General features: G+C 41.5%; 4 protein-coding genes and 1 long non-coding RNA gene across 11 annotated transcripts in view; 2 read left to right on the forward strand and 3 right to left on the reverse strand.

Moving 5' to 3' along the window:
• LOC125889160 (large neutral amino acids transporter small subunit 4-like) overlaps positions 1-23,673 on the reverse strand; it is a 133,141-nt gene that overhangs the window by 95,536 nt on the left and 13,932 nt on the right. The gene's annotated exons all lie outside the window — the stretch shown is intronic.
• Positions 1-23,673, reverse strand: part of LOC125889148 (unconventional myosin-Ic-like) — a 213,794-nt gene that overhangs the window by 51,939 nt on the left and 138,182 nt on the right. The window lies entirely within an intron of this gene.
• Positions 1-23,673, forward strand: part of LOC125889191 (unconventional myosin-Ic-like) — a 46,618-nt gene that overhangs the window by 9,227 nt on the left and 13,718 nt on the right. Inside the window, exon 1 of one of the 2 annotated variants that reach the window (XM_049576974.1) lies at positions 19,288-19,480. The exons of the other annotated variant lie outside the window; for it this stretch is intronic. Within the exon in view, the coding sequence (XP_049432931.1) occupies positions 19,316-19,480 (165 nt within the window). The 5' untranslated portion in view covers positions 19,288-19,315. Of the gene's footprint in view, positions 1-19,287; positions 19,481-23,673 lie in introns of those variants that run through there. 2 annotated transcript variants of the gene reach the window in all.
• LOC125889202 (uncharacterized) lies at positions 14,284-15,700 on the forward strand. Its single transcript, XR_007449421.1, has 3 exons — positions 14,284-14,339; positions 14,634-14,736; positions 14,832-15,700. It is a non-coding gene; the product is annotated as an uncharacterized LOC125889202 (long non-coding RNA).
• LOC125889199 (P2X purinoceptor 7-like) lies at positions 14,572-16,710 on the reverse strand. Its single transcript, XM_049576986.1, has 3 exons — positions 16,610-16,710; positions 16,364-16,522; positions 14,572-14,751 (listed from the first exon to the last, which is right to left on the reverse strand). The coding sequence occupies exons 1-3, from the start codon at positions 16,697-16,699 to the stop codon at positions 14,590-14,592; spliced, it is 411 nt and encodes a 136-aa protein (XP_049432943.1). The 5' UTR covers positions 16,700-16,710; the 3' UTR covers positions 14,572-14,589.

A 23,673-nucleotide genomic window follows, 5' to 3' on the forward strand; every position in this document is an offset into this window, starting at 1 on the left:
TTTGAATTGATGGTAACTAGTATTATCTTTTGAAAATTAATGACTATGATTTAATGTTAATGTTTAACTTTATTAGCCAATCGACTTTACTTTTTACTTACACTGGTGTTGTTGTATTTCTGCAGGTGCTGCAGGGAAGGATAAAAGAGTGGAAAGAGCTGTTGGTGTGTGCAAGAAAGTGGTCTCTGCCTTCTCCTACTCATGGAAGAAAAAGAGGGAGCTCTCTAAAGCTCAGGAACGCCTCCATCTCCCAAAACACCAGCTGGTCACAGAGTCATTAACCAGGTGGGGCTCAAGACAGAAGGTGGTGTCAAGGGTCCTAGAACAACAAAAGGCAATCGCTGAAGTTTTGTCTGCAGACAAAAACAGCAGGCACCTGATCCCAACGTGGCAGGACATTGATGTTCTCGAGTCACTTAACTCCTCTCTGAAGTTTACAGACTCCCTTTCTGGGGAGTCATAGGTGACGGTCTCCTTCGTGAAGTCAGTGCTCCACCTGTTCCGCACAAATTTGCTAAAAATAAATGAACAGGACACCCAACTCATCAAAGACCTGAAGACCAAGATAATGACCTATCTTGATGAGAAATATGCCGACTCTGCAACAGATGATCTCCTTGACATGGCTGCCTTGGTGGACCCTAGGTTCAAGGCACAATACATCAGACCGGAGAAGGTAGTGGACATTAATGAAAGAGCAGTGTCTGAGATGATGGATGAAGACCCAGGCCAATCACAGGCAGGGGCTCCAGAGGGAACAGCAGACCAGGGTGCAGAAGGAGGAGCTGCCGCTGAACCACCTCTGCCACTGGGTGTGAAGAAGCAGCGGAAATCGTTAGGCAGTTTCTTCAAAAAACAAAATCAAGAAGATGAAGATGATGCCTCACCTCTCACTGGTGGGCAAAACGTCACGAAAGTGAGCTGGAAAGCTACATGATGTGCCTTGATGCAGACAGTGAGTCTGACCCCCTGGAGTGGTGGAGGTTACACGAGCGCAACTTTCCAAGAGTGTCCCAACTTGCCAAAAATACTTGTGCATATAAGCCACCAGCACCCCTTCTGAAAGAATTTTTAGCACTGGGGGTAATATTGTCACCTGTACCAGGGCAGCCTTAAAGCCTGAGAAGGTGAACATGCTTGTTTTCCTTGCTCAAAATCTGCAGTGAAGCCAAGGTTGAACGGTGCTTGCTTGAGTTATTTTTTTATGTACATGCTGGTTTGATATTGCCATAATAACTGGACTGCGTAACAGGTTTGTGTCATGTCAGATGTTCAGACAGTGACTACCTCAAGTTTATTCTAATTTCTATGTTTACAAAATACTTTGCACTGTGCACAAGATAATTTGTTAGAATTTATTTGTGTATATTATTACATGTACCTGTATGACCTTAAAGCCTGAGAAGGTGAAACAGTTTACCTGGCCAAAAACTGGAGTGAAACCATGCTTGAGTTGTTTTTGAGTTATTTTTATATTTTTATGCTGGTTCTGACTGTTTGTTACAGGTCAATTATGTTAATCTCTGTTAATTTCTTTTTTTTTACAAAGTACTTTGCACTTTTTTTTAAAGAAGTTTAAGCATTTATTTAATGTTTACATTTGCACATTAACCAGTACATTTATTTATTTGACTGTTTTTCATGGTTATGTTGACCTCTTTTTCCCCTATGTTCATTTGTTCATTACTGAGGAAAGGTTACATTTAAAATAAAAATGTTTAAATTTAACATTTTTGTCTCCTGGTCCTAAAATTCAATAATTATCGATATCAACTGATATGAAACACTTATATCGTGATACATTTTTCAGCCATATCGCCCAGCCCTAGTACAAAATGCAAATAACCTTAATTGTGATGCAGGCTGCAAAATCTGATACAAAGGGGGAGGGAATATCACCTACTTGGGGGAGGTCTGCACTCTCTGAGTGCTTTTCTAGTTTTAGATCAGCTCATTTTAGGCTTTTTAAATTGTTCTCTCTTCTAAATGTGTTACAAATCCTCAAATTAAATATTCCGCAATCTATTCAAATGTAATCAGTTGTTATATTAGTGTTCATTATTATTATTTGGCACACTATTTTCCCAGGTCAAGAAAGTTCATGAGCTCCCCTGTTCACCTAAACTAACCTTACCAGATGACACATGCATCTGACTATTTCAATTTGCTTATTTATGTTTTTCCTTGCCTGCATCAAGGTGGACTATTATTGAGCTCTGTCTTTTAACATTTCTCGTATACGGAATCAGAAAAAGGAGCTACATGGGAAATATTTCATATTTGTCTGTTGTGGGCTAGATATGTTTCAGATGCGCACATTCACATGTGTGCAGACATGAATAGCTGAATTTTATAATAATAACGAAAAAACAGCTACAAGTTAGAGGGAATAGTGATAAAGTGGTAAAACTTGGCATTGATCCACAGCCTCAGACGGATGTGCTCAAGCGTGCCGTGCACACAAGCTCAGTTGGTAGGCGATACTATATTTTCACATTTTTAACAATGAAATTTAAAAGTTTCGAATTTATTGATAACCTACATTTGCCATCAACATAAAGACTACATTGAGTACCAAAAAAATATGTAAAAAATAAATAAAATAATAACAATAATAAAAATAAATAAATTAATGAGTAAATAAAAAAAACGAATATCTAATAATTAATTTAAATTAAATTTTCATAATGAATACCTACCCATAGAAACGAATATTCGAATATCCGATTATTTGGGTACAGCCCTAATAGTCTATTGTTTTTCTTTTGAAACAGAACCTTGCTACAAAGGTTGACATTAGAAAAACATAGCTCAAGTATCAAAAGCAAACTTTCATGCTAAAAAACTGCTTTTCACATTAAAAAGAAACAAAAGATCAGTCTTTTCTCTGTATTTTCTACACAAAACCTTTAACCTGAGTGAAACTGAATCAACAGAAGTTCAGCCTGACTTGAATATTTACAGCTATGTCAGATAATGACAAGAGACATAAGATGAATTTTGTTATTTTTAATTCGTGTAATTGTGATCGAATTGTATAACATGAAACCAATTAGCTTTTGCTGCATGGCTTGAAAAAAAAAGAAAAGAAAAAAAACGGGCGAACCGGAGCACCCGGAGAAAACCCGTACCACGTAGGTAGACTACACACAAACTCACAAAGGCTCAGGACTGGGAATCGAACCCTCAACTGTGAGATTGTGCTGCTGACTACCAAGGTGGTCCTAAGAGCTCTGCACCAGCTCCACTACTTCCTGAAAGGAAGTAGGCATGAGTGTTTCCTGTCCTACACTATTGGATTAAGTGATTAATCAGGTGTGCTGTACACCCAGCACACAGCTGATTAATCACTTAATCCAATAGTATAGGACAGGAAATACTCATGCTGGTGCACAGAGCCCATTGCATTCATGTTGGGGGAAAAAGGCCTCACACCATTTTTTTCCTCCAGCATGAATCCTGTCACCTAAATGGGAGTGACTCTGGCCTGGGTCCAAGTGAAGGGCTTAGAGATAGCTTGGCCCAGACTGGAAAAGAGTCTGCAGATGGCACTTCGTTGCTTCGGTGGCTTCATCAGATGATGTTTGAAGGTGCTGGCTACGTGATCGATTTCTTGTTCTCCTCGGTTCATTCTCAGAAGAACAAGCTCAGCACAGCCCCAGGATTTACACAAATCCTTGAAAACGGCCTTGTCGAGTCTTTCAAAAGTTGCTGGGGAGATTTCAAAATCAGCTCCCTCAACCTCTGCCCATATCCTATTGGAAAGGTGGTCAACGATGACATAGAGGTCTTCAGATCTGACGTGGATCTTAGCCTTTTTACAGACTCTGGTGACAAGCTTGTTAACAAGTAATCTGACAGAGAGTCTGTTTATCTCTGAATCCTGGTCTGGTGGTAAGTGGAGCACCGGTTCAGCACCTGTCTCAGGTACTGTGACTGCAGGTGCTGGTGAGGTTGGCTCAGTGGCATTTAAAGCCGTCATGACATTGTCACAATGGATGCCAGCCTGATATGTCAGCCACCACCTCAGCAGTACCTGGAAATGCCACGCTGTGCTGCAAGTAGCCCTCCTGATGATGGCCTGTGTATTTCTGAATGGCCCAAGCTGACAAAATGACTCTCGAGTCATCCCGTCGATGGTGTATTCAGAAAGGAGGCTCCTCAGTGCCTCTGTAAAGACCAGGTCTCTACCCTCTGCGATATGTTGCAGGTTTTCTAACTGCCTCTCTTCATCAGCTGGGTGTTTCTCACCACCCTCTGGTTGGAGCAGTTCAGATACAGAGTCAGCAAAGGATTGCAGTGATTCTCTGCTTTTCACTTTGCTTTTTGGCGAGAAAATTCTCTTCAGATTTCTCGCAGCACGATGTATCAACTGTTTGGCATACTGTTTAGCCAACAGAAGAGTTATCTTGGGTTTATCTGCCCTGACTGCTGCACCAGCAGACTCGTTGATGTCACTCACGACACTGTCACTCTCCTGGTAGGTGTCACGCAGCAAGACATCACGCTCAGCGTCAGAGGCATCATCCAGTAAATTATCTAGGATATCTCCCAGCTCCTTAGACACTATTTTCTGGGCCTGAGATTTTCTACTTTCTGAGCTGTCCACCGATTGCCTTGAGTCAGTCTCAGGGCTTCCTACCTGCACAGATAATGAACTGCAGCTCTCATCATGATCATCATCCTCTATGTCCACAACCTCTAGTTCTCCAGGTGAAGATTTTCGACACAGGCAAGCAAATGATGTAGTTTTGCTAATGAATGACTGTATCATGGATCGAGCGTGCTCAATCATGTCATTAAGTCTACGGGAGGGAGTCACGTGAGACATAAACTGACTCTCTGTATCTCTGCTCGTTGTGATGGCGGAGTTGACGCTTTTAGATACCTCCTCGGACATGATTTTAATCAAGCTCTGTGAGCTGATGTCAGGGTCTGCAGTGTCTATTCCCAGAGCTTGAGCAAAAGCTTCTGGGACTGCGTTGCCCATCGTGGACGCAACATGATCCTCAGGTATCTTTGTGTTAGCTGTCAAATTGGCAGAATGGGAGTTAATAAGATATACCACCATATCTAACAGTAGCTCCGCCAGCCTAACTGTGATGGCATTATCTGGTCTACCATCCCTAATCACTTGAAGCTGAGTTCCTGACAGCTGCTGAAAAAATCTATCCACAAAAGGACGAAATTGGTCCACTCCAAACTGGGATGTCTCTGCCATTTTATCTAAAACTACGATGACGGTCTAGAACAGCACGTGCAATGCGATGCGCGTCTTACAAAATTCACACCTGTGCCCCTATTTACTAAGTCACAGTCGAGTGTAACGTGATGTCACAAAGGCAAATTTCAGAAAGACATTCTAAAAGCTGATGACATCACCAAGCAAATCTGCTTAACTCCTCCCCCTAAACAAATGACTGCAGCTTAGCAACCGTTGCTAAGCACCGGCAGCACACTGTGTGACATTAAAAACAGGTGGAGATTCACACCAGCTGGCTCCTGCTGATCAAACATCCCACAGACTGTCATTCTGCTGCAACAGCTGACTAAAAATCAGGACTTTTTGTCTTCTGTTCTGACAGTGAAACATGTTCAAAAAATGCTCACTGTGATAATTAACTGTACAAGTGCTTCTGGCTTTTGGATGACAACAACAGAGCACCAGCAGCATACAAGTCACATAGCTAACACGCTAGCTTGGCACAAGTTATAGCTCATTCATTGTTTCTCATGGATGATATTAATGGAAAAATCTTCTCAACATTTCTTGCTGCTTTTTTTTTTTACCTGCTCTCTCCGTTTGACTCTGGTGACGGCCTTTTGTAGCGTCAATTCCGGCTCCATTTGCAACCCTTCAGATTCAGATTGACTTCGTTTGTCCCGCAGACTCAGCACAAGTCTGTCCCTCACCATCTCATCACGTAGAGCCCTGTAACAGCAGTGCTCCGCCATGCAGGCAGTGCAGCGCCGCAATCAAACTGTCGGCCGTCTTGCCCGTTTCTTGAAGCCGCTCATTAAACTTTACTGTCTCAAAGATCACATTCCTGCCATTCTCTTCTGCTTGCGTCTCCAATCCAGAAGCAACGCGGAATCTGTCGAAGCGTTTAATCCATTTAGGCCAGTCTTCAGCCTTCAGCCGTGGAAAGCGAATACAATGATTTGCTTTAAACACCTTAAACATGTTGGAAAATTGTTACAGAAAACATGTGAAAAGTTTGGGGATTGTGCATTACCGATTTGTGGAGTTTTAGCCTTAAACTGTTCGTCATCGTCTCAAGTTTTTGGATTTTCTGACCCTGCTAAAAAGGGATACGCCGTGACGTCAGCCGTATCCCGGGTGACCTTGGCCCCTCCCCTACTATATAAGGCCCTGTTGTCAGTGGATGTCCCGCTCACTCTGAGTTGTTACCGCACCGCTACTGCCACAGCCTGTATTTTGTTTGCTAGCTAGCCATGCCTGCTCCACGTTCGTGTATCTTCCCTGGATGCCATAATTTAAATAATGGCTCTGTGTCATTATTGAAATTCCCAAAAAGTGAAGAGCTGAGGAAACGATGGATTGACTGTTGGAGAGCTGAAGATCGCCGCCAACAGCCACCTCTGCAGCAACCACTTCACCACGGATAGTTTTCACAACTATCATCAAAAACAACTGGGCTTTACTTCTAAACCACTGTTACTGGTGAATGAGGCTGAGCCCACCGCCTCCCTTCCCGGACTTCATCCGTCAGTCGCGCCGACATCAGGTGCCACAGTCGGCTGTAACGTCACGATCCCACCGATGAGTGTAAGTTACCTTGTGTGCCTCTAACTCTCTTTACACAGTTAAACTCGTTTACTCGTTTTCATGTATTAGTTCATGCACTGAAAATATACCGGTTATCTACAAAAGAGCTAATGTCAATTATCCATAATGCCGACTTGACCTCCAGACTCCATCAGCTTGGCCCGCCAACATCAAGCGCCATATTGTCGGTAACGTCATGTGCACACCAATGAGCGGCACTTTATTTTGATAACGTTACTTATTTAGTCATTAGTAGTCCAGAGTAATGGTGACATTTTGAAGGTGGCGAGGCCATTAATGTGAATTTACATCGTGCAAGCTGATTTTAGCGTCATCCTCATGTTAATAGTGCTTGTAATGAAAATTCACTACTTATAAATAATTAGGCCTGAGTGCACAAATAATCCGTAATGCCGACTTCTCAAACGGGGCCACATCTTCCCACTGGCAATATCTAACATCCGTTACCGACTGTAAGAGTGGATATGCCATGTGTGCTATAAATCAAATTTAAAATGGCAAAATTATTCCGTTTCATATTGCGCTTGTCTTACCGGTGTTGCACCGAAATCTGTGACCGTCGGGATCTGTGACCGCTGTACAGCCATCAGAATGTGTGACCTCTGTGTTTCTATCTCTGTGATGATCCCAAATACAAATATATGTGTCCATATTAATGTGAGAGGATGACAGAAGGATTGAAAACAGTTATTTTGAGGTTTAAACTCATTATTATGCAGATTCAGTGAGGTCACATATTCTGATGGCTGTGCATCTAGCTCTTTACAGTTGAAGTTTGAAATGAAAATACATCTGTCCAAATATTGAGGCAATAACAGAGCACCTGTGTCGGTGTTTACTCATTTATTAAACAGTGCATACATGATCACACAAAATGTTGTTATAATAAAAGTAATTTACAACATCTATCTACTTTCCATTGCCATTGTTGATGGCCACACACACGCAGACAATGTGCAACATCGCCGCCTGCGGTCACAGATTCCGACGGTCACAGATTTCGGTGTAACACCGGTTTGCAAGGTTACTTATATAAATGAATCTACATGTGACCACCTCGATCGATGAGGCAGGGTACAGAGTCAGTGGATACTGTCTGGTTGTCCAGGCTGTCCGGGGGGACAGGCTGTGTTCACTGTGCACAGGAAAAAGTTGATATTCCTGCATATTAGCTGCTAAATTATTTGCAATAACCCAGGCAGTCCATTGAAACGCCACCAGATTAATTAGTGGTTGTTCTTTTTTATTTGTATTTACTGTTGTATGTATCATTGTTGTTAATTGTTAATAATGTGGCTTCTTACGATAATTAATATAAATATGTTCTGATACTGAGATTGATTAAATTTGCCTCAAATAGGTCCCAAATAGTAATTGTCACATAATTTTACTGGAACAACTTAAGAGTATTTTGAATGCTTGCAGTCCACGATTTGGTATACATTTTTACCAGGGTGTCATTGATCAGGAGATATGAACTTCAGTTTATAGATAACCATAAGACCCTGCCAACCACAAGAGATGCAGCATGCCAGTGTGATGAGCTGCAAAAGGCCACAAGAGAAATTGGATGTCAAACAGACTGCTATGTGGGGAGAAGGACAGTGGCCACCCAACTGTCCAAAAGAGCACTGTACAACAGAAAGACTACAGGTGTGTTGAAATGTCTACGATGTTAACGGACAGATAACAGGTATGCACAATATATTTGTTGAAAGAAAACACTCATGGACTACACCTCATGCTGTTAATGCTGATTTAAGAACCTAGAGCCTAGTCATTGAAGACATTGGCGACAAGGCATGTTGCTGTGGGCAACAACACATCCCAGTTTCCCCCACTCTGCTCTTCAACACCACAGAAGCGCAGAGCTGGTCGAGATGATGGCCCACAAGCAAAACGCTCTCTCTTGGAATGTCCCTCTCTTCAGGAATCTGACGTAACCTCAGTCAGTGCAGATCCTGATGATTCCAGCTATCTCCCCAGCATATCATCACTGGATGACACCATCAGTGACCAGTAAGTTAACTTTGCTTCTTTTTTTGTAAATTAACTGTGAAAGTGAGAAATAATATATGAAAATATAAATAATAACTCTGTAACAAATATTAATTCTTCTTGTGGTTTTTGTTTGTCAAAAGAGCACCAGCAAAGACACCGCAGGACATCACAAAGTACCTGGTGTATGAAGATTGCCTGCTTGAGCTGTTTAAAAATTGCCCCACCTGCTCAAGAGCATGCAAGATAGACACAGCTGAAAAATTAACCTTCCTCTCTGTTACTCAGAAGTGCCTGTATGAGAGTTGCCTCTACAGAAGAGTATGGAGGAGTCAGCCACTTCTGGGCAGCTATCCTGCGGGGCATCTGCAACTGTCAGCTGCTGTCTATTACACAGGCTCGTCATTTGTGATGACAGACTAAGGTTAGTAAATATAATGACTTTATCTAAAAAAGTGTGCCTTCTCCAACAGCTTCATCTTTTTTGTCCACCTGCTCCCACGTAAAATCTTATTTTACTCTGTGACATAGTGTGCTCCATAGTGCTGCAGTGGGAAATATGCACTCATGAACACTACGTACATGAACACTTTAATGTTACTTTCAGGTGCTCAGTGCAATGCATGTGAAAACCTTCACAAGGATGACCCATCAAAATCATGTGCGCCACTTCATTCTGCCATCCGTCCTACATAAATGGCGATCACATCAGACTGACCTGCTTGAAGGACTGAAAGAAAGAGACACTGTGTCCCTTGGTGGTGATATGAGGGCTGACAGTCCAGGCCACTGTGCGAAGTATGGCTCATACTCTATGGTGGATCTTTGCTCAAACAAAATAGTGGATATCCAGCTTGTACAGGTAAATATATTATAAAAAATTACTCTCTTGATTGTATCAGCACAACTACTGTATGTTACTGGGGACCATGTTGTGTCCAAAAACATATTTTTACAGTATAAAACACTGCAAGAAGTAAAATGTTCTGACAAATTTGATTTTTGTACCACATTGTTGAACTTGCTGTGGGACTGCACATACTACATATTTTGAACCAAAAATATTAATCTGAGCAACCAAATATGTCTTGTGCACATTAGAGATGTACCGATACCGCTTTTTCCTTCCCGATACCGATTCCGATCCCTGAACCTTAGGTATCTGCTGATACCGAGTACCGGTCCGATACCAGCGTGTAAAATAAAAATGGATGGGATATGAATTCACAAAATGTCAGTCTAGGAGCGCTTCCTGGACTCAAGACAAGTTTTGTTGAGGTGCTCTTTGGAAGGGAATCTTTAGACTGAGAAAACAAGGAAGACTTCAAGGCACTCTCAGTTGAACAAAGTTAAAAAGCCTTTATTTTAATGGCTTGGTAACATTTCCCTTTAAAAAAAAAAACTCCGACACGTTTCGGCAATTAAGCCTTCATCAGGGAGTCAAACAGTTCTCAACAGGAAGCAGAGTTTCTTAAAGCATAAGTCCGCATATCAGAAACCTCCACCTGGCAGGAGTGCTGGTCAGGTGATAATTGCCATTACATAAAAGCATCCAGCAGATGTCATCCTTACAACACAGTCAGAGATAAGTATCATACATTTCTCAAGAAGGTCAAACATGAATATAGAAGGTCAACATGCAAAACACATTACAGTCAGGTTAAAAAATAAACCATGCAGAGAGTAAACTCAAACAACATAAAGCAGACAATCAAATAAACACACTAAAGTCAAGATCCTCATTCAGGCCTGGATATTTAGTGGCCTGTAGTTTATAAATCCAAAAGGTTTTCCTCTGATTTAACTGTCTCTGTCTACCCCCTTTCCTCAAGGACAGTAGAATGTGATCAATCCCACAAGCCTGTAAGGTGGATGGGTCACTGTTATGATGTTCCATATAGTGTCTTGCCATGGGATAGTTTATGTTGCCTGTGCGGATTGCATATTTGTGTTCAGCCAGTCAGTCTTGTAAGCGTCGTTTTAGTTCTTCCTACATAGAAAACTTTGCACATAGGGCGTTCCAGGCTATAAATGACAAATGAGGTTTTACAGTTTACAAATTGGTTAATGGTGAGTTGTTTTTGGGATACAACATCCTGAAATGTTTTGGTTTGCATTACATTAGCACAGTGATTACAGTGGTGGCATTTGTACCAACCACTAGGCCTAGTGCATAACCATGTTTGTTGGCAATCTGGTTTGAGGTAGCTGTGGACCAGTTTGTCTCGCAGGGTAGGGCATCTTCTAAAACTTACCAAAGGTGGTTCAGGAAAAACCTGGCTCAGAAGATCATCACTCTCAATGATACCCCAATTCTTGTGACAAATACTGGTCTGTCTTTTGTCTGTTTATTAGTCTTTCTTTTCAGTAGTGATGACCTATCAGTGTGTTTAGCTCTAGTGTAGGCCTTTTGGAGAGTGGTGTTTTTATACCCCCGTTCCACAAACCTTGATATCGTTTCTTTAGATCCACTTTCAAAAACCTCGTCTTGGTCACAAATTTTCCTTACTCTTTGGAACTGTCCATATGGTACATTCTCTTTGAGCCAATTTGGATTGAAACTTCTGGCATGTAGAGTGGTGTTAAATGAATCGTTGTCTGTCTCAACTCCTAAAACTCTATGTAAAATATTAAGAAATAAATACATAATAGTAGAATGAATGCCACAAAACTTTTTATTATTATTATTATTATTATCCAGTGTTGACACAGATCAAGACACAGGTTAAAGTGCAGCCACACAATTTGGTAAAAAAAGACATTTTAAAGGCTTCAGTAGAACGTAGGGCTGCACGATATTGGAAAAAAACTGACATCGCAATATTTTTTTATTTATTTATTTATTTATTTATTTGCAATCCATATTGCGATATTAAAAAATACAAGAATTTCCACCAGATGACTTAAAGTAAGAAAATTAAAAAATAGTGGAGGGGCTTTAACTCACCACAACTGCAGAGGCTCCCAGCTTCATTTAAAACAGACTACATTATAGACGGTACGTTATTTATTAATTCCTCTGTGTGTTTATGTATTTACTATTTATCTACTCCCGTTGCCTTGATAAAGTTAATGCATGGCGCCGTTATTTCAAACTCAACACTTCCTGAACGTGTTTCAGATTAAAAGCCCCTTATAACCTTGGCTGAGAGAATCCCTCCATTTTCTAAACAGGCTTTTATTCTGAAACATTTGTCAGAACTTCCTGTGGAAGATACAGTAACTTGACAGTTTACATATGGCGCTTCAAATGTAGCTCCTGCCATCTGCTGAACACACACAGTGACTCAAATAACAGATGACTCCACAATCGTGTAATGTGACATAGTGACTTTCAGAACGGGCAGAAAAGTTGTGTAGTGTGAACCAGGCATAAATCCTCCTTTACCGTTTCTCCCTCCTGCATGTCGCTCATTTTCAGTGTGTGACTGCAGCGAGTGCATGAGAGGGGAGGGGCTGCTGCGTGCTCAGGGAGACAGAGAGAGGCGAGCAGAGCGGAGCATCGAGCGCAGCTTCAGAGCTGCTTGTCTGAAGCAAAACAAAAGTTTACATGTTCTAAAAAAAGAGAAAACATCGCATGTCCTGCTATGTGACTATCGCACATGCGCACATCGTGATGTTCAAACGATAGCGTACGCATGCGTAATGACGTGGTATCGGATTGGTCACAGGGTGTACTCGACGATGTCCGATGCCGCATTTTAGGCAGTATCGGTGGCATTATCGGAGGCAACTCTAGTGCATGCTGACCTTTGATCCACAGAGCAATGAAGTTGGAGGCAGTATACGGATGGAGGCAGTGTAAGGATGGAGAAAGAGGGGCTGATCCGGAGTCTTGGATTCCTTGAAAGTGCTGGTGTCAAAGTCACCTCATTGGTGACGGACCGACACACACAAGTTCAAAAATTTCTCTGGGAGCATAAACCAGAAATTCAGCACTTCTATGATGTTTGGCATTTATGTAAAGGTAAAATCATTTAAAAAAATATTGTCTATAGAAATAAATTTAGCAAAGCTAATACTGTGCAACGTTAATATCGCATCTCATCTTTTCAAACTGTTCTCAGCACTTAACAAGAAAATGGATGCACTTGCAAAAGAAAAGGACTGCAAGAAGATCCAACAATGGCAAAAGAGTGTGTCAAATCACCTCTACTGGTCAGCATCTAGTGGAGAGGAAACGGTGGCAAAATGGACATCCCTTCTAAACCACATCCAGGATGTCCATGTCCACGAAAATCCACTGTTCCCCAAGTGTCTCCACCCACCTTCCACTGATAAAAACAAGTGGCTGAATCCGGGTATGGCACTACGTTAAAGCAGTTCATTAGATTTACATATTATACTTTCAGCTGCTAGGCACTCTTAATCTATTATTTATTTAATATTATCTTTCCAACTCTAGCGACAAAGGCCACCTACAAGATTGAGAAAATCCTGTTCAACAAGCGCATCCTTGGTGATGTTAAAAAGCCGAGTCCTCTGTATCAGACGTCAACTTTGGAGGGATTCCACTGTCTCATTCTGCGGTTTGCACCAAAAAATGTGGCATTCTCCTACTTAGGGATGCTCTGCAGGTAAATTGTATTGTCAATATTATGCAGTACATACCACTCAACATGTGCTCACAACTAGACCACTGACACTGGGTATTTGTTTCTGTGGCAATATAAAAATGTAATACTGGAGTGCAGCCCTGGTCTCTCCTTTATTTTGTATTAACTGTGCTCTAGAGTGATACTATTACACATAGAAATTTGTATTCAGAAGTCTGCTTTACATAGGACTTATGGTACAAACAATGTAAAATTTTAGTTTTCAACCCTTTACGAACTATTTGAATTAAATAATCCCATCCAAATGCTTCTCATTTCAGGCTTTACCTGGCTGCGTTTCATTTCAATGAAAATTCTGGGCGTTCACAAGCAAGGACTGCAGCAGGAGAACTCCGGTTCCAAATCAAATTTCCAAAGGCCAAGAGAGGGGGACATGTTGTGTCCATGGTGAAAACCAAATACACTACTGGTTAGTTAATTATCAATTGTCTGTTTCATCTGTGAACGATTCAAAACATACTACTACTACTTGTGAGATTTATGCACCACCTGAATGACATGGTGTTGGACTACATTTGCCAGCATGTCAAAATTCAAAGTAAAAAAAAATGTAATTGCAGTTACTTTGGTAATAGATTGTCAACAGTTGAGCCCACATGAATTAACGAACTATAAATGCTTTGTGCTGTCTTCTGTGTTTTAGAATATGTCTCAGAGCTTATGGACCTCCTCTTTAACAAGGTCATCCATGACCCTGGGACCTTTGCAGCTGAGCTGAGAGCAGTGGCTGTTCCTGGATTCCTGTGCTCACAGTATGAGCGGCCTGAGAAGACAGATGCAATTGCCAGACATGTGTCCAGGTTCAGCTGTCCAGGTGGGGTGGGAGCAGCTCCAGCACCAGGTGGCCCAACATCAGACTGTAGCAGATGTGGCAGTTACTGACAGAGAAGAGGGTCGGATCATTGCCCATTAGGGTTAGTGTGGGTCATGGCTTCATGTTATGATGACTCTTTCCTATTGTTTATTATATAATTACTTGTTTGGGCTTTGTTAAACCTCTTCCTGCTCCAGCCCGTTCCTGCACTACAGCCCCACTAGCCTCAACTGTAGTCAGCTATGACACACTTACAAACGTATCAGTACTAAAAAAAATAATTGTTCAATGCTTTCATGAAATATCAAGCACACAATACAATATGATATTTATTTATTATTGTTTTATATTTATATTGGTGGTTTGAAACCTGTGTATTCCCCATCTTCATCAGGGTACTCTTCATGACTGCGGCGCACAACACAGGAGGGTATGACCACACGGCTATTTTTGCCCAGGTATCCCCAGCACCAGGACACAAAACTTCGATAGGCCAGGTATCTAGCACGGCTCTGATGAAAAAGAAAAAGTAAAGCCACATGAGAATTCTACATGTCTTCATTTTCTCTCCATTTTTTATAATGTCTTACAGAACAGGATCCCAGAAGATGACATTCTGATTCATCAACCTGCAGCATGTGTCATCATGTAGCCTGTATGGATGTGTGATGAAATGGAGAGTTTTTTACTCTTTAACATTTCATGTAATTGTCCAAGTGACTTATCATCCATTGGTTTCTGGTGACATTGATAAAAAAGCACTGTACAAACAATGGGTAGAAGAGAGGACCATCATAACAGGATGTCTCAAGTACTGACCTATAATTACAGGTTATTGTTTGTGTTCAGATAAATTTCCTTATTGATCTTTTTCACCATCATATACAGTATCTCATGGGACAACACTATAGAAATGACAATTTGATATAACTTAAAGTAGTCAGTGTACAGCTTGTGTAGTAGCATAGATTTACCTTCCTCTGAAAATGACTCAAAACACAGCCATCAACATCTAAACAGCTGGCAACATAAGTGAGTACACCCCACAGTGAACATGTCCAAATTGTGCCTGAAGTGTCAGTATTTTGTGTGCCAGCCATTATTATCTAGCACTGCCTGAACCCTTTTGGGCATGGAATTCACCAGAGGTCACAGGTTGCTTCAGGAATCCTCTCCCACTCCTTCATGATGACGTCATGGAGCAGATGGATGTGAAGACACCTTGCGCTACCCCACCTTCAGCTTGAGGATGGCCCACAGGTGCACAGGTGAGTTTAGGGCTGGATACATACTTGGCCAGTCCATCACCTTCACCTTCAGCTTCCTCAGCAAGGTGGTTGTCATCCACTAGGTGTGTTTGGGTCATTATCATGTTGGAAAACTGCATTGCGGCTCAGTTTCTGAAGAGGGGCGATCATGCTCTGCTTGGAATTCATGTTTCCCTAAATGAACCGAGCTCCCCAGAGCTTTTTTTAGAGCTGTTTTTAGGGAAACATGAATTCCAAGCAGAGCATGATCGCCCCTCTTCAGAAACTGAGCTACAATGCAGTTTTCCAATCCATACTACCACACAAGCTGTACACTGACTACTTTAAGTTTTATCAAAGTGTCATGTCTATAGTGTTGTCCCATGACAAGATATAATGAAATATTTGCAGAAATGGGAGGAGTGTACTCACGTATGATGGTTTAGTGTTGAAACATGCCTGTTTCTACCAGTCTTTATTAAAACATCTGTTGTATTACATTCCAGATTGCTGTCCTATGTTAAATATAAAAGCACCACATGAAAGCAATCTGTGCATTATTATCATAGAGCTGGTTTATTTTAAGTGTAATATCACATAATAGACATGGTCTGTATATAACAGAAACTTATATTAGTCTACATTGATCCTCATTCCACATTTTTATTATAGTCCCATACTTACATTTTATATACATAAAATATACATACTTATATTTGCCAGTGGAGTACATTAATCAACATCACTAATGAAAGCATAACTTGTGCAGCTTAGCACTAGAGTCCTAAAACTTTGCATTTGAAAGGTCTGCCATTTGATCAATGCAAATGTGATTTCTACACATTTAAAGTCAATAAAATATATTTTATTGTCTAACTTTCGCAGCTCTTTCCTTTACGTCCAGAGGCCCATGGTCTGCCTGGTACACATTCAGTGCGTTCTGAAGGGAGTAGGGGTTCAGGCACACAGGTTCAAGGCCTGGATGAAGGGTCATGCACCTCGGCTCCTCGGGCAGCTCTCCACATCTATTCTGAACCTGTTGGCATATGTGATATGTGCTGTCTTAGTGCTAGATATCTAGTACTCTACTGGTTGTGTATTCATATATGTGTTATTGACTTACTGCATTCAATTCTTTGCAGCAAACATTCTGCTCCTCCGTGGGCATCGTAATGCATTCTTCACAGGTGCACCTGTGTAAGGACAGTATCATTCACAATGTGACTAAGCTGAATTTTAATAGATGTGAATTCTGTGTTATGAACAATCATACAGTTACCTGAGTGATACTAAGGTTGTGTGTTGCCAAGACAGGAAGCAATCCTCATAAAAAGTTAAAAGACCTGCAGATATGTGTAGGCCTAATAATACATGAGCTAAATTTTTACTTTAGTCTAATATTGATGATGGTGGGGCCTCATATTCATTAACATGCCAAAAATATTACATGATGCCTGCTAGATTGATGCTTGGCTGTAGAGGCTAAGCTAAGCTAAGCACAGTGTGCTAAAGTGACAGAAGACGTTTTATTACGTCTTTACATTAACGACCTGCCTGAAAGCTGTCTGGGGGCTGGTTGTCAGCTGGTTGTCAGCTTTATGCAGACGACACAGTCATATACGCGTCAGCTAAGACATCAAGTGAGGCAGCGGAGATATTATCTTCATTTTTGAGCAGGGTGTGTCATTGGCTTTATGATAACAAGCTCACCCTAAATAAGAAAAAGACAGTTTCCATGTGCTTCTCCATCAAAAACAGACCACAATCAGAAAAAGTTTGCATAACATTGCAGGGAGAGGAAATTGAGATGGTAAAGGATTTTAAATATTTGGGTGTAGTTCTGGATTCCAGACTCAAATTTGACAAACATGTCAAAAAGATATCAAAAACAATTTAAATTGCTTCAAACTAATTAGACATCATATACCAATCAAAGCGGCACAGCTTTATATGCATGCCATATCTCGTATTGTGTTACAGTGTGGAGTCAGGCCTCTCCAACTACAGTTAAGTTAATTGCATCTCTGTATAATCAAACCTTAAAAATAATGGCCAAGAAACCTATAAGGTGGCATCACTGTCACATTTTGAAGCAGTACAATTTGCTTAGTTTTGATAATTTCCTAAAATTTTCCTCTGTTAAACTGGTTTTTAAGTGTTTGCAGAACTCGGCACCAGATGTTCTGTGCAGTCTTTTTAGCAGACAAAATAGTGATAGGATCACCAGGGGTACAGCAAGTGGTAACTGTAAAATCTTGCGCCGTAAGACCTCCTTTGGGCAATCAGCCTTCTCTATAAAGGGCCCCCAGATGTGGAACTCACTACCGACCGAAATAAAACTAACCTGAGACATCAGGATTTTTAATAAAAATGTTAAAGTCTGGCTGAAACAAAATCAGAGCTGCATGCACTTTTAATGGGTCATGACTTGGTATGATTTCAGATGTACTGTACATTTTATTGTATTGGTATGTAATTTTGATGTCTTTTTTCTTATCTTTTTTCTTTTACTAAAAGCCTAACTAGGGACGGGAGTTGGAAACTAGCATTGGCTATAATCTCTGTATGCAGAACATCAGTCACATTGACTTGTTTGTAAGGAGTGGAAGTGTTACTATGTTAACCTGCATTGTCCCTATCAAATAAACTAAATGAAATTAAATTCCATAGCCTAGCTTAATTAAGCTATCGTTGGGTTATAATAGACAGTTACACACATTGCTATTTATAATGGGGAGAAATAAAATGACCACTCTGTTGCAGACAGAGAGGACCGAGGTCCACTGTCAAGGGGGTCAGTGTCCTCTGGCTCAGAGCTGCATTCTGGCTCTGGTGGCTCAAACATGTCAGGCTGCGGTTGGAGAACAAAGTTCAGAGATGCATCCATTTTCCTGGTAGCGGTGGTGACTTTGATTGACAGGTGACACGTGGTAGGGGGCGGGGTTTCGCGCATTCGGCGGACACGCCCACAGCGTTTGAGAGCAGAGACAGAGGCTGATTTTTACACGACTTTGAAGCCTAATTTCATACATTTGGCGATTTTTTTAATCGTTCAAATTTGACAGGGTAGCTTACAACAACTTTTTCTGTGGTATGTCAAACTCAGATGACATATTTATTCTCACTTTACACGGACTTTGAACTTCCCGTCATGACTGGGCTGCATTTCTGTCAGCGGAGTCATTTTTTTCCGAACAGCTGAGTGGGTGGTGCTTTTTACAGGATCAGATTCAACCCTGAACTTACCCTGCTCCGGAGCAGGATAGCCGTTCAGAGTAAGTTACCATGGTGATCTACCCCGATAAGAACTGAACCGGCTTCGTGAGACCGAAAACCCAGAGTTAACCCTGAAGTTACCTCGCTGAGACATTAATCCTGCTTTGTGATACAGGCCCAGGTCAGCCTGCTGCTAAACAAACATTAGCGAGACAACAACACCGCCCACGGATGCTCCAGCAGCTTCGGAAGACGTGGGTCAACTGTAGTGATAGGTCCCAGCCATAGACTGTATAAAGGTCCCAGCCTGTCAGGCTAAAGTTTGCAGTACCGGAAGACTATCTACGGAGCTACCTAGCCTAGCCACAGTTAGCGAAACAAAGCAGTGACATGGCCGGGTTTCAAGTCTCCCCACCGGTAAAGTTCACCTTGAAGGCTGAAGACTGGCCTAAATGGATTAAACGCTTCGACAGATTCCGCGTTGCTTCTGGATTGGAGACGCAAGCAGAAGAGAATGGCAGGAATGTGATCTTTGAGACAGTAAAGTTTAATGAGCGGCTTCAAGAAACGGGCGAGACGGCCGACAGTTTGATTGCGGCGCTGCACTGCCTGCATGGCGGAGCACTGCTGTTACAGGGCTCTACGCGATGAGATGGTGAGGGACAGACTTGTGCTGAGTCTGCGGGACAAACGAAGTCAATCTGAATCTGAAGGGTTGCAAATGGAGCCGGAATTGACGCTACAAAAGGCCGTCACCAGAGTCAAACGGAGAGAGCAGGTAAAAAAAGCAGCAAGAAATGTTGAGAAACAATTAATGAACTATAACTTGTGCCAAGCTAGCGTGTTAGCTATGTGACTTGTATGCTGCTGGTGCTCTGTTTTTGTCATCCAAAAGCCAGAAGCACTTGTACAGTTAATTATCACAGTGAGCATTTTTTGAACATGTTTCACTGTCAGAACAGAAGACAAAAAGTCCTGATTTTTAGTCAGCTGTTGCAGCAGAATGACAGTCTGTGGGATGTTTGATCAGCAGGAGCCAGCTGGTGTGAATCTCCACCTGTTTTTAATGTCACACAGTGTGCTGCCGGTGCTTAGCAACGGTTGCTAAGCTGCAGTCATTTGTTTAGGGGGAGGAGTTAAGCAGATTTGCTTGGTGATGTCATCACCTTTTAGAATGTCTTTCTGAAATTTGCCTTTGTGACATCACGTTACACTTCCCTGCAAGTTAGTAAATAGGTCTGAATTTTGTAAGACACGCATCGCATTGCACGTGCTGTTCTGGACCATCATCGTCGTTTTAGATAAAATGGCAGAGGCATCCCAGTTTGGAGTGGACCAATTTCGTCCTTTTGTGGATAGATTTTTGCAGCAGCTGTCAGGAGCTCAGCTTCTAGTGATGAGGGATGGTAGACCAGATAATGCCATCACAGTTAGGCTGGCGGAGCTACTGTTAGATATGGTGGTATATCTTATTAACTCCCATTCTGCCAATTTGACAGCTAACACAAAGATACCTGAGGATCATGTTGCGTCCACGATGGGCAACGCAGTCCCAGAAGCTTTTGCTCAAGCTCTGGGAATAGACACTGCAGACCCTGACATCAGCTCACAGAGCTTGATTAAAATCATGTCCGAGGAGGTATCTAAAAGCGTCAACTCCGCCATCACGACGAGCAGAGATGCAGAGAGTCGGTTTATGCCTCACGTGACTCCCTCCCGTAGACTTAATGACATGGTTGAGCACGCTCGATCCATGATCCGGTCATTCATCAGCAAAACTACATCATTTGCTTGCCCGTGTCGAAAATCTTCACCTGGAGATCTCGAGGTTGTGGACACAGAGGATGATGATCATGATGAGAGCTGCAGTTCATTACCTGTGCAGGTAGGAAGCTCTGAGACTGACTCAAAGCAATCGGCGGACAGCTCAGAAAGTAGAAAATCTCAGGCCCAGAAAATAGTGTCTAAGGAGCTGGGAGATATCCTAGATAATTTACTGGATGATGCCTCTGACGCTGAGCGTGATGTCTTGCTGCGTGACGCCTCCCAGGAGAGTGACAGTGTCGTGAGTGACATCAGCGAGTCTGCTGGTGCAGCAGTCAGGGCAGATAAACCCAAGATAACTCTTCTGTTGGCTAAACAGTATGCCAAACAGTTGATACATCGTACAAGTAGAAATCTGAAGAGAATTTTCGCCAAACAGCAAAGTGAAAAGCAGAGAATCACTGCAATCCTTTGCTGACTCTGTATCTGAACTGCTCCAACCAGAGGGTAGTGAGAAACACCCAGCTGATGAAGAGAGGCAGTTAGAAAAACTGCAACATATCGCAGAGGGTACAGACCTGGTCTTTACAGAGGCACTGAGGAGCCTCCTTTCTGAATACACCATCGACGGGATGACTCGAGAGTCATTTTGTCAGCTTGGACCATTCAGAAATACACAGGCCATCATCAGGAGGGCTACTTGCAGCACAGTGTGGCGTTTCCAGGTACTGCTGAGGTGGTGGCTGACTTATCAGACTGGCATCCATTGTGACAATGTCATGACGGCTTTAAATGCCACTGAGCCAACCTCACCAGCAGCCGCAGTCACAGTACCTGAGACAGGTGCTGAACCGGTGCTCCACTTACCACCAGACCAGGATTCAGAGATAAACAGACTCTCTGTCAGATTACTTGTTAACAAGCTTGTCACCAGAGTCTGTAAAAAGGCTAAGATCCACGCCAGATCTGAAGACCTCTATGTCATCGTTGACCACCTTTCCAGTAGGATATGGTCAGAGGTTGAGGGAGCTGATTTTGAAATCTCCCAGCAACTTTTGAAAGACTCGACAAGGCTGTTTTCAAGGATTTGTGTAAATCCTGGGGCTGTGCTGAGCTTGTTCTTCTGAGAATGAACCGAGGAGAACAAGAAATCGATCACGTAGCCAGCACCTTCAAACATCATCTGATGAAGCCACCGAAGCAACGAAGTGCCATCTGCAGACTCTTTTCCAGTCTGGGCCAAGCTATCTCTAAGCCCTTCACTTGGACCTAGGCCAGAGTCACTCCCATTTAGGTGACAGGATTCATGCTGGAGGAAAAAATTGGCGTGAGGCCTTTTTCCTCCAACATGAATGCAATGGGCTCTGTGCACCAGCATGAGTATTTCCTGTCCTATACTATTGGATTAAGTGATTAATCAGCTGTGTGCTGGGTGTACCGCACACCTGATTAATCACTTAATCCAATAGTGTAGGACAGGAAACACTCATGCCTACTTCCTTTCAGGAAGTAGTGGAGCTGGTGCAGAGCTCAGGACCACCTTGGTAGTCAGCAGCACAATCTCACAGTTGAGGGTTCGATTCCCAGTCCTGAGCCTTTGTGAGTTTGTGTGTAGTCTACCTACGTGGTACGGGTTTTCTCCGGGTGCTCCGGTTCGCCCGTTTTTTTTTTTCTTTTCTTTTTTTTCAAGCCATGCAGCAAAAGCTAATTGGTTTCATGTTATACAATTCGATCACAATTACACGAATTAAAAATAACAAAATTCATCTTATGTCTCTTGTCATTATCTGACATAGCTGTAAATATTCAAGTCAGGCTGAACTTCTGTTGATTCAGTTTCACTCAGGTTAAAGGTTTTGTGTAGAAAATACAGAGAAAAGACTGATCTTTTGTTTCTTTTAATGTGAAAAGCAGTTTTTTAGCATGAAAGTTTGCTTTTGATACTTGAGCTATGTTTTTCTAATATCACCCTTTGTAGCAAGGTTCTGTTTCAAAAGAAAAACAATAGACTATTAGGGCTGTACCCAAATAATCGGATATTCGAATATTCGTTTCTATGGGTAGGTATTCGTTATGAAAATTTGGTATTAGATATTTGTTTTTTTCTTTACTTATTAATTTATTTATTTTTATTATTATTATTATTTTATTTATTTTTTCCATATTTTTTGGTGCTAAATGTAGTCTTTATGTTGTTGGTAAATGTAGGTTATCAATAAAAATCAAAACTTTTAAATTGCATTGTTAAAAATGTGAAAATATAGTATCGCCTACCAACTGAGCTTGTGCGCACGGCACGCTTGAGCGCATCCGTCTGAGGCTGTGGATCAGTGCCAAGTTTTACCACTTTATCACTATTCTCTCTAACTTGTAGCTTTTTTTTTCGTTATTATTATAAAATTCAGCTATTCATGTCTGCACACATGTGAATGTGCGCATCTGAAACATATCTAGCCCACAACAGACAAATATGAAATATTTCCCATGTAGCTCCTTTTTCTGATTCCATATACGAGGAAATGTTAAAAGACAGAGCTCAATAATAGTCCACCTTGATGCAGGCAAGGAAAAACATAAATAAGCAAATTGAAATAGTCAGATGCATGTGTCATCTGGTAAGGTTAGTTTAGGTGAACAGGGGAGCTCATGAACTTTCTTGACCTGGGAAAATAGTGTGCCAAATAATAATAATGAACACTAATATAACAATTGATTACATTGGAATAGATTGCGAAGTATTTAATTTGAGGATTTGTAACACATTTAGAAGAGAGAACAATTTAAAAAGCCTAAAATGAGCTGATCTAAAACTAGAAAAGCACTCAGAGAGTGCAGACCTCCTCCAAGTAGGTGATATCCCCTCCCCCCCGCATCAGATTTTGCAGCCTGCATCACAATTAAGGTTATTTGCATCACTATCATTATTAGGTTATATATGCCTTCACTATGGAGACACTGTGGTGTGTTTATTTTGTTTTTATTTTGTACTAGGGCTGGGCGATATGGCTGAAAAATGTATCACGATATAAGTGTTTCATATCAGTCGATATCGATAATTATTGAATTTTAGGACCAGGAGACAAAAATGTTAAATTTAAACACTTTTATTTTAAATGTAACCTTTCCTCAGTAATGAACAAATGAACATAGGGGAAAAAGAGGTCAACATAACCATGAAAAACAGTCAAATAAATAAATGTACTGGTT

This window comes from Epinephelus fuscoguttatus, linkage group LG5, assembly GCF_011397635.1.
Source record: "Epinephelus fuscoguttatus linkage group LG5, E.fuscoguttatus.final_Chr_v1".
In the NCBI taxonomy this organism is placed as follows: domain Eukaryota; kingdom Metazoa; phylum Chordata; class Actinopteri; order Perciformes; family Serranidae; genus Epinephelus; species Epinephelus fuscoguttatus.

Coding starts and splice junctions, on each gene's coding strand:
- LOC125889199 (XM_049576986.1), bottom strand. CDS start 16,699: ATGATACTGTCCTTACACAGGTGCACCTGTGAAGAATGCATTACGATG. Junction 16,523..16,609: donor GCTGCAAAGAATTGAATGCA/GTAAGTCAATAA, acceptor ATATGCCAACAG/GTTCAGAATAGATGTGGAGA. Junction 14,752..16,363: donor TAAAGGAAAGAGCTGCGAAA/GTTAGACAATAA, acceptor CTTTTTCATCAG/AGCCGTGCTAGATACCTGGC.